At 34.3% G+C, this 11,481-nt stretch overlaps 1 protein-coding gene across 1 annotated transcript; it reads left to right on the plus strand.

Moving 5' to 3' along the window:
• Positions 1–5,932: 5,932 nt before the first annotated feature.
• LOC139088444 (medium-chain acyl-CoA ligase ACSF2, mitochondrial-like) lies at positions 5,933–10,621 on the plus strand. The gene is made up of 8 exons (XM_070637668.1): positions 5,933–6,148; positions 6,984–7,167; positions 7,630–7,758; positions 7,823–8,019; positions 8,089–8,276; positions 8,360–8,563; positions 9,150–9,695; positions 9,748–10,621. Exons 1-8 carry the CDS (start codon positions 6,069–6,071, stop codon positions 10,005–10,007), a joined length of 1,788 nt encoding a protein of 595 aa, XP_070493769.1. The 5' UTR covers positions 5,933–6,068; the 3' UTR covers positions 10,008–10,621.
• The last annotated feature ends 860 nt before the right edge of the window (positions 10,622–11,481 follow it).

Below are 11,481 nucleotides of genomic sequence, written 5' to 3' on the forward strand. Positions count from 1 at the left end.
TTAGCTGGAAGGATTGTTCAGCTGTACCATGACATCCCCAGGATGTCGTCTGAAGCTGGATTTGACTTTCTAATTCCCAATGTCAAGTACAATACTATCTTTATCGTTATTCTCTTTCCAATGATTCTTAGAGTTGCCCACGTGCACTCTTGCCATTAATAGAGCTTTCATAGGATTCTACGATTTTATATGGAAATACGACTTGAGTTGACTCGACTTTGAGCTCTTGCTTTGCATATTTGATACGAATTATACCAAATTGTCCTCAACAAAGGAGCTTAAAGATAAATGTTTTTAAAGGTATTCCTAGAAAATCAGCAGATGGTTTCCAGGAAGGCCCACTGCATACAATAGATGAAAAGTGTTGCCTCAGGTCTTTCGTGGAACTGGATTTCGTTAACATAATGTACTTTTCGACTGCATTACAGATATTTATGATTTTAAAGGTTCCCTACTCCAACTTAGTGTTTCAACCTTGAAGAAATCTTAAATGATGCAAATATCTAGGCATAACTTTAACTTGGTGCCGGATTCAGTTTGTGCTAGAAAAATATCAATCTTATCCTCAACAACTCTGCTTAATTCATATTAAAAAAATTTCCATACAATTCTTCATGACTTTTTTTTCATTCACAGCAAGTGACAATACACAAAAAAGTGGCAGTAAAATTTATTAAATTATCGCTTTGAGAATAATTTTTGATATAAAAATTTTATTTATCTGGCACATTCATGTGTAAATTCGAACAAGTATGCTTTCTCGCTATCGGGATCAGGATTTCCCGGAATGTTTCGGTCCCAAAAAATTCTGGAATCCCGAAAGTTTTAAAAATCAGGATCGGAAGTCAGAATTTCCCGGAAAATCCTAGAAATTTCAATCCCCATCCAGATCCCGAAAAATTATCGGGTACGAACAACTACATGCCATAAAAAAATTGTCACTTTTTGATAATTGAATCGCACCAAAAAAAGAATCATTATTTTGGATATCAAGCTATGCTTAAAGCTTAAAATGATTCTTGAATGGATAGAAGGCAGTGATTCGAGCTTTTATTTGACATTTCAATCACATGAAGCTTAACATTGATGGAGATTTATATTATCGTACATTCTACATCAAAATGAGCACAAATTTTGCAATAGAGCGTTTGCAATAGGGTAGTCAATTATTTGTGTTTTTACTGTCCGTACAAATACCAAATACCTTTAAAGCCCCAAATATTGTTGAAATTCCAAATTACATAAAATATCCAAATATTCATATTTGTAATTGACAACCCTAGTTTGCATCTATTTTTATCGTGCCTTAAGATACATGTAGGACTTTCAAGATTTTATTTACTGTCATTTACTCAGTATGTCCATTTGTCATCCAATTGGCACTTATTTAAGTCATGCTTACATGATAGTCAAACGAACATTTGAATCAATTGACATCTGCTCTACAGTTTCTTGTTATCTGAAAAGAAAACGATACCGATATAATGCGCTTTACAAACTATCATATACTATCCTAATACCAATCCTGAGAGAAAAGTTCTGTTTAAGGATCTAAAGAAAATTAAAAAAATATCTCCAAAAAACACAAATGTTCACATAAATGCCCCTAAAGGTACACCCCTCATTTTCCACGTAGGTTGTTTGATATTACATATATTCATTGAATATGTATGCCCACATCCAGTCGTTGGGGAAAGATAAATAATGAATGGACAAGCTGCTAGAATCACTGAAAGAGCATTACATTTCACGCCTACAATTCCTTTATATTTAATAACAATATTATAAAAAGAAGCTTTTGACATCCACGCAAAAGCATGTTAATTGGTGACATTGGACAACTTTCTTAGAATAAGACAGTCTTAGGATAACAGATTCTTGTGTAGGCTTCCGGCATAGATGTTTAAAATTTCTTGTTTTTTAAAATTTGTCCAGCACGTTCCATTTTGGCGCTTTGAAAGTTTTTTTTTACAAAAACAATTCCACGAAATGTTATGAAGCCTTGTGGATTTAGGATATCTAAGGGAATCTTATTTTTAGTAATTCATGGAATGAATGATTTGGTGGATAAAAAGAATAATCCAAGAAAAAGCCAGTTTACTGAGAATATTGGGCTATAAAGAGAGCTAAACACTCACATAGGCACTTGGTATTAACATCAGGATGCGACGGAACTCAACAATGTTTGGACAACACTGCACTATACCTTGACTAAACCATCCAGCACCAAAATTAATTAAACTATTCATTACATTCAAACTTTATCGACACCTTATCTCGATTATATTTTGACACCAGACAATCAGATTAACGAGTCTAGCATTTATCACCTTCATACCTTATTTTTAAAAGATTCATGTAACGAATTCAATTTTACGAGCGAGATTGAGTATGAATTCGAAGGAAAAGCAGACACTTGACCATGTGAATTGTATTATAAATGACCGTTTGTGCAGTTAACTCACGAATTTTCTTTTAGAAAATTGCTTGAACCTTTTCAAAACTTTTCTTTTCATTTTATTGACTCATTCAAAGCATAGCTCACGTATCGAATTGAAATTTCAATTTCTCTTTTGTTCAGTAAGTGTCCCTTTTTCTCTCTCACTGTTCTTGCTTATGTCTCACACCATCAATTTCGAATTGATGCTTGTAAAAAAAAAACTCTAATCAAATTTAAAATTCCACTTGAAGGGAGAGAGAAATTGATTTGTTAACAATCACTAAAATCCAATTTAAAGGATCGTAGGCGATGATGACAATTTTTTCTTTTCATTTTCAATCTTCTTCTTCTTCTTTGTTCACTCATTCCACCTACTTCTTTATTTATTCAATAACCTTTTCGTCGTATCACCCATTCATATGATGGTTTACATTCACTGAATGGACATAGCATCATCAATACAATCTTAACAATAGATGAAAAATTCTCTTTTGTATTTTGACCTTTTTTGTATATGCCTTTTCAATTTTATGCGTATGGTTCTCGTACGGAACTGTATATCCTCTTATCACATCGTTTCTTTTTTTTGTAATGTACAACTTACATTTGAATCATACATAACATGGTGCCACTTTCCTCCTACTTGAAATTGTAATGGAAGATATCGAGTATGAAATGTCTTTTTAAATGGGTTAAGATGTATTTGTGGATATATTCGATAGTTCAGGAAATTAGATATTTTTGTGGACAATTCTTAGGAGAGGAAATTAAATTCTTGTACTTAAGCTGATGCGTAAGAAGAAGGAAGGTCTATGCCTAAGGTGTCATAGCAATTTATGCTTAAGTGGCTTAAAGTGGTCTGAGGGTTGTCTGCTTAGACAATGCGTCAGGACATAAGCAGACCCGTAACCCTCATCCCCACTTGATTACGTCCTTGTACTGCTTATTCGGGTTCAGGATTCAGTAAAGCAACAGATCAACTTATAGGCCCAAATGGATTGTATCCGACACCAAGTCAGAGTCATGCTGGCCTGGTACCAGATTTTGGATCGATTGACCGACTTGTGCTATTCAGGTTTAATCAGCTTCAAGCACAGCTCAAAGTCAACTCAGATTTTATTTTGACAAGTCGATTCCAGCAAACCAAACTTCATATGAAACTCAAGTCAACTTCGATATCTTGCATCAGGTACTATCTAAAAGTCCAACAAATTTTCTAAGCATGTCCCAAGTGCTATGCAACATAATCTCATCATTAAACCCTAAAATAAATGACATATGATGAACAAATCTCCAAAAATGAAGTCAAAGCCCCTTTTTTGTAATAAAATTTACATCCTTAAAACTTTGTCCACCTTTACATACACAAAACAAAAAAATGATAGAGAAACTCCTCATATATTTGTCATCATGATGTAACCCCATGGGACACATTCAGATGCTTTATTATTGTATGTCATCTATGTCCATTTCCTCAAAACTACTTTTTTCCTCCTTCTCCTCGATTAGAAAGTGCGAAAATTTATTTGACACGTTTTTTATTTTACTTCTTTTTATGCTTCATACATGATGTGAATACAGAATGACTTCGATGAGACAGTTTTATGACCTTTCAATGTTTTCCGGTAAGTTTGGTCCTTCCCCCTTTTTCAACTCTTGCCCTACAATTTTCCATTATTTATGATCCTATCATATAAATTTTGATTCAAAAAGTTATTTCATTGTTAGCCATGACATGATGCGGGGGATGAGAGATGAATAGCATATATTGAAAAGTCTATTGTGTGTTTTGTTGGAAGAAATGTTGTTTACTGTCATGTTTTCAATAAAACTTATGGACATTATTGTTAAAATTTGAACTGTTTGACTTAAAAATTGTAAAGTAAAGCATCAATAAAGTAGTGCAAATAAGGTACAATCCAGGGTCAGACACTGTATTAAAAATGGAAGAAATCGTGATTTTTTGATGGATCTACGATATTTAAGGTAGTGTCTATAATACATTGTTTACGTCTGTCCAACTTCAAACTGCTCACATGTGCAAATAAAATGAATTTTTTTTAACATTTACATGTGTATTCATACACGAAACAACAGTTATGATGCCTTCAGCTCGATGTCAACTACTCGAATGTTTGACTTTCGCTTGTTGACGGAAATTGTAATGTGAAGGAGGAAAGAAACTGATTTATTATTAAATGCATTGAATCAGAGCTTGTGGTCGACTTGAATTTGGTATGGATAAGTTGACTTTAGTAAACTCAAGTCGACTTTGAGCTCGAGTCGACTCGACTGCATACAAATCTCGAATCGACTTCGAACCTTGAGATTGTTACTGATACTAAAATTGACAAAACATACTTTTTGAGGACTAAAGGTCAAAAAGGTATGAACTAAAGTTCATTCTTTGTTGAATATTGAATTAAAATGAATATAATAATTGGATGTAGAATAAATAATAAGCATGATGATAATTCAAAAATAGTTGGGTATTATTTTATTCAGTTACTAAGTGCAGAAGCTTGTGCTTTGATATTGTGATTGTTTTAGTTTTGTAAAGATGAACTTTTCAAAAGTTAATAATTAATCATATTAGATTTAATCAATGCTACTTACTTACAGGTATACTTCTTCAGGTGGGCAGGTAAAGGGGAGTGGTAGGAAGGGTTTTGAATTGTTGCATGCTCCCTCACCGTGGCTACCTCTCATTAATTTGGCTGGAAATGTGACAAATTCTTAGCCTAATGACACAATTTCCCGGTGCCGTCAACGCAACTTCGGGTCTTGCCGTTTATAAACCAGGATTAAGACAGTCCCACATCGATCCAGTCCACTTATACACTCTAGTACCCTAGAAAATGGTCATCAGCTGCAATCAAATTGCATGCTTTATAAATAAAGGGCAAGAATGTTTGAAGGTCAACTGAACCTCCTTGGCAACCATTTGATTCTAAGCAGCATTTATCCAGAACACGGATACAACTCATTCGAACATCATCATACATTTTCAACACAAAATGCGACGTACTTAATGTTTTGATTACCAAAAAAAGCAACGTTGTTTATTTTATGCCTCAAACTCTGTTGATTTTGGTTGTTTTTGCGTTTTTTGCAGCATATCAAAAATTAATCTCATTATCGGGTATCTATGGCTTGATAATGAATAGCTTTAATTGATTCGGGACTTGAAACATCATGAGCCACTTGTACTTACCTGCTTAAATGTGATGAAATAATATTATGTGTATAATAAGTTTATTATTAATAGTAAGCGATACTTTCATGTCGGCACGCTACTCAATAGAGAATTTATATTCTATATAATTAAAGTGAGAGACTGATGGAAATGAGAGATTTCCGTACGTCAAAATTTGAATATAAACGTGATAATAATTAATATACTGTAATAATATTTAATAGACATACAAAGTCGATCGTTGATCTTCAAGTGTCACAGCTGTGGCTAATATGAAAATGTGTGTGTAGAATTATTTTATTAGATTGTCAGTCAATCCAAAGCTTTCGTGAAATCAACACGAATTATTCTTTTTTGGCTAAGAATTTTTTGGAAGTTTAAATATTCTCGGAAGAAAGTGTCAATTCTGAAGGAACTAAAATCTTGATAATCATGAGATTTCTAAGGATTAACAGCATAACTAGTGGTGTGGCTAGGAGGATTTTCGTTAGTTCTACTACTGCTCATAGAAAGTAAAAATAAATTAAAAATAATGTGAATTTAGAGTTGGAAACTTCTGGGACTGATAAGCTATAAATAGAGAAAGTTTAAGAATATTTTGATAATGAATTGAGAATGTTTGGTGACAATTTGAATTTAGTCACTTTTGTGGGGTCATAAATTAATGATGTGTAGCATTTTGAACGTCACTGACAAGGGCTTGTCAGAAATATTGAATGAGGCGTGGCTCGAGCCCTCAAAAGCAACTTCTGTCCTCTATTCTCCTCCTCTGGCTGTGCCCCTGGTCACTATAGCCTAGGAAGGAACGGTTTGACCAATTGACCTTAGGTAACCTCTTCAAAATGAGTTTAATCTTATCATTTCCAAAAAATACGGTTAGATAAATGCCGGTACTCAACACTATACTGCTCGCGAATGTCATTAAATTACGATCCCTAATTGGAGGTTCGACATTTGATTATCTTAAGACGTAGTATTTTTAAAGTCCAATTCTCTTCATTGCTATCAAAACCGGCTTTTTATTATTCTTTGTCAATATTTTGGAACAAAAATTTCATGAGAGAGTTTCCAGCTCTAGATATTGTTTCTAAATCTCTATCTCTATACTAATCTAGAGAACAAGATGTAACAAAACACAGACATTTCCGCAAAGGGGTCATTCACTTGTTACGTAACGCTTAATTCAACATTTTGCATTTCTCCTTCCTGAACTTCATATATCATAGTTTGAACCTGACTCCTCCCACTCCCCCTCTTAAGAACGATACAGAATATGTGAACGACCCCCAAAAATTATTGAACATGCAACAAGTTTGCTTCTTTTTATTTAAAATTTATATCCAAAAGATGTTCAACTCAACATCAGCCACAAGAGACACCAAGCTACATTCATCGTACTGGTAGTGAACCATTGAAATATTATTCCGTTGGGCAATGCATGAAATTGACAGCAAATAAATATCCTGATAGGGATTTCATAATATCTTGTGATGAAAAAATTCGTTTGACCTTCGAAGAGGCATTGAGGAAGGTCTGTAAAATTTTTTATATTTGTTGTGAGTGTGTTTGTTCTTATTTATTTTTGCTACGACGTGTTCTTGATGTTTTCAAGGTCATATGAGTATGTTGTGATATTTTTTATACGGTTGTGAATAAGTTCAATTTGTGGGAATGAATTATAATGTAATTACAATTTGTGGATAACAAGTTTTGCAAATTAAGTTATGGGTTCGTTTGCTTATTACGTTCGCATTTTTGTGGGAGCTACCTCCTCTTGGGGTGGGTCTGAACCAGTGTTGTTCAAACTTGATGATAAGCCTCGATCGAAAATATATACGGTACATGACATGATCCAAAAAATTTCGGTACCGAGGCACACAAGTTGCCCATCTCTGGATTATAACACAATTTCATGACGTCATAAGTGAACGGTCCCAAGGGCTAGAAGCACGATTGTTAAAAACCGGCAACTATACCTTAAACTTCATTACAGTCCGACAAACTAGCTGCTGGACTTCTAAACGCTGGCTTACAAAAAGGCGATACAGTTGGAATTTGGTCACCAAACTATGAGTTCTGGATAATCAGTATGATTGCGATGGCTCGTGCTGGTCTCGTTTGTGTAAATATCAATAAATGCATCTGCTCATGCTTATTCAAATCTAATAATATTGACAATTTCCCAGGTCACCTTAAATCCAGCTTATCAGCTACCAGAACTAGACTATTGCATTAAAAAAGTTGGCATAAAGGCAATTATCGCACCGGAAGAATTTCGTAAACAAAAATTCTATGAAATGCTTAAAGCACTTGTAGCAGATACGAAAAATAATTCATCAAGTCCACTACGTCATATTATTATCAACAGCGATAAGAATTTAAGGTACAGACGGTCAAAAAACTTGTTTATACCAGACAAATTAATAATGATGACTTTATTATATTTATCTAGCGATGCTTTACGTTACGATGATTTGCTCAATTATTCGAGCGAGAGCGATTTATCAGCAATAGATAAATTACAATCAACAATATCACCTGAGTCATGTTTCAATATACAATTTACATCTGGAACGACAGGCCGTTCAAAAGCGGCACGAGTTAGTCACTTTAGTTTGGTCAATTGCGGATATGAAATTGGTATGGATGTGAATCAAAATTATATTATCCAATTTTACACTCCATTTACTAACCCGGGTTCCACCGTGAAAATTATTTTTCAGGAAAACGTTATGATTTTCACAACAACTATGCTCGAATTTGTGTGAATAATCCATTGTTCCATGCTTATGGTACATCCATTTCGATTTTAGTTGCATTGACTCATGGATCTGCATTGATTTTACCTGCACCGCACTTTACGCCTGAATTATCCTTGCGTGCATTAAGAGATGAAAATGCCAATGTTGTGTACGGAACGCCAACGAGTAAGTCCTTGAATACTTTTTTCATTATATGCAATATTTTTTAGGTAGATGTACTTGACAAAGGACTAGCTTTGTTTGTAAATATTTTGTTTTATTTGGAATGATTTTTGGATGATTGATTTTTGATACTTGATGAATTTGAATGGCTTTTCCAAATTAAATCCGTATTTCTGTTTATGCTTCAATGCATATTTGAAAAGTTAGTTTACAATGCATCAATTAAAGCCTTTAAAGTTGTTGAAAATTTACTGAATCGCAAATATTTTCAACCGCTTAGTTGCATTCCGAATATTTGCTATTATGCTTATCCCGATCAGCACAAGTTTTTCATGACAGACACGAGACATCTATGTGACAGTCCACTTGGATGCCATGTTAGAGTCATTTGGGTGACATGTTGAAGCAACTTGAACGACATGTTGCGGCAACTTGAAAGCCATGTTTCAGCAACTTCGACGACATGTGACAATCCACTTGGATGCCATTTGGCAGCCACTTGACTACCATGAATAACTTATGTTGATCGGGTTATTATGAATTTCTATTACCATCCATACATGACTTTTATATTAATTTCCTTCATCAGTGTTTGTTGATTTGATTGCAAAGCAAAAAGAGATGAACATGAAGCTTCCAAAAATAGACATAGCAAATACAGCCGGTGCAATTTGTACACCACAACTTGTAAAAGACATTGAAAAGCATTTAAATGCCGAGAAAGTTCGTTCAATTTATGGATTGACAGAAACCACATCAGCTGTATTTCAATCAATGTTAGATGACCACAATGAGAATATTCAAAGTACGGTGGGCGCACTATGTGATCATGTTGAAGCGAAAGTTATTGACGAGAATGGAAATATTGTTCCTTTTGGTCAGCCAGGTGAATTGTGTATACGAAGCTATTTAACATTGATGGATTACTTTGATGATGAGGGTAAAACGAAGGAGGTTCTTAGTGCTGACAAATGGCTTCGTACAGGCGATCAGTTTGTTATTCATGAAAATGGTTATGGGCAAATTGTGGGACGATTGAAGGAAATGATTATTCGGGGTGGAGAGAACATCTATCCAAAAGAAATTGAAGATTTTATCAATACACATTCAAATGTTAAGGAGGCTCATGTGATTGGTATGTCCTTAAATTTTGACACACACAACTTTTTATCTATTGATTTTATTAGGAATTCCTGATGAGCGTCTAGGTGAAGAAGTTGCAGCTTTTATCAGAGTTAATGACGAATCGAAGCCACTGACTAAGGAAGAAATTCACGAATTTTGTAAAGGAAAACTTGCACATTTTAAAATTCCAAAGTATGTCTTTACCGTCGATGAATTTCCAAGGACAGTTTCAGGAAAAATCCAAAAGTTTAAGTTTTTGGACGTCTATTCGCATTTGCTGGACGATATAGTTAAGGGAAAGAGAGAGAAGGTTCAGAACTGAGTATAAAATGATGAAACTAAATATTTACTTATGCATGCATATTATTTGAATCCTATTGGAATTGTAAAGTCCTTTATAAACATAATCAGCAGATGTGAATTACTATTGCTTAATGATATGATAGATGTTTAGTATTAAGATTTATAAATGTTGGTTTATATTGATTTGATGTAATTTTAAGTAAATTTGTTGAGGTTTTCATCGATGTTTGGCAATTTTAAGGATGCTTATAGCCAACGGGGATCAAATACCTCTAGCAGAATAATGTAGTATCTCGAAAGCTGTTACCTCGCTGGGTTGAGGGCAGGACCTTGTATAGAAGGCGTATCCAGGAGAAGAAGGAGGGTTTGGCGGTCATTCAGCTGCCATCCCTCACAACTTCCTCAAATCTACCTACGCCTCTGCTTGGCAGCAACATGACGTCTATTTTTGGCCCACTTTTAAGCCCGCATTGGGGCAAATGCCAAACAACACAATTGATCAATACATCAACCTCTATTTTACTAAGACTTCCCAGAAATTTCATTGACATGAGTGGATGAAAGGAGAAAGTCAAAATAAAAGCAACGAAAAAAACATGAATTTGAATAAAAGTTATTTGTTGTTATTGAAAATGTTGTAAGCTTTTTGCCTTTTTTTTCTTCCTCTAAACAATACCATAAACCCAATTTACAACCGTAGTGAAAGCATTGAGTTCGATGAATGAGAATATGTAGAACAGACAGAAACGAGAAAAAGCACTTGGGAAAAATTGAAAAAGAGAGAAGATATTTCCAATCCGATTAAGCTAATTTGAAAGCGTTTTTCAATATTTTATGAAATAAAATTCATCTGAAATTTCTACTTTTTGTGCTATTTTTAGTCAAGATCAGCATGATTGATAAGCTTTTTTAATAAAAATATTAATTTGTATTTTTGACGCATTATTAATATGAAGCTGCACGATTTAAGAGGTCAATATTTTCCAGCTACAATGAATTTGAAGGTCATTCAGATCCATAGCTACGAGTCATATGCATTTAAGGGTTAATCACAGTTCAACGAGTGAGGGTCTGCCAGAAATCTGCATTAAGTAGACCTATAGTCTTAATTGTGTCTATAGTTCACTCCTTTGATGACATTACTGCTTATAGGCTACAATGGAAGGCTGTGAGACTTGATTCCAGTGCATATGATTGAATTTCACATATCGAGCCTCAAGCTAATGAACGCTGGGCCGGTGTGCAATGATTAAGCCCAGAAGAATGAAAACGCTTGACCATCGAGCCACTTAGACTCACTATCGACTCTATGCATATGAAACATAGTCATACTTCATATCAATCTATTGTGCTTTCCTCTCAACATAAAACCACAAAATATGAACATCACATCTACCCGCTAATTTATGTCGAACAAAATAAGAACAATGGTAATAATAATAATAACAACGTCAATAGCACTGAATATTGTAAATGTTCTCACACAGAAAAAA

The sequence above is a fragment of the Chironomus tepperi genome, unplaced genomic scaffold (genome assembly GCF_022539635.2).
Source record: "Chironomus tepperi strain 1889 unplaced genomic scaffold, CSIRO-AGI_Ctep_v1 contig_163, whole genome shotgun sequence".
NCBI lineage: Eukaryota > Metazoa > Arthropoda > Insecta > Diptera > Chironomidae > Chironomus > Chironomus tepperi.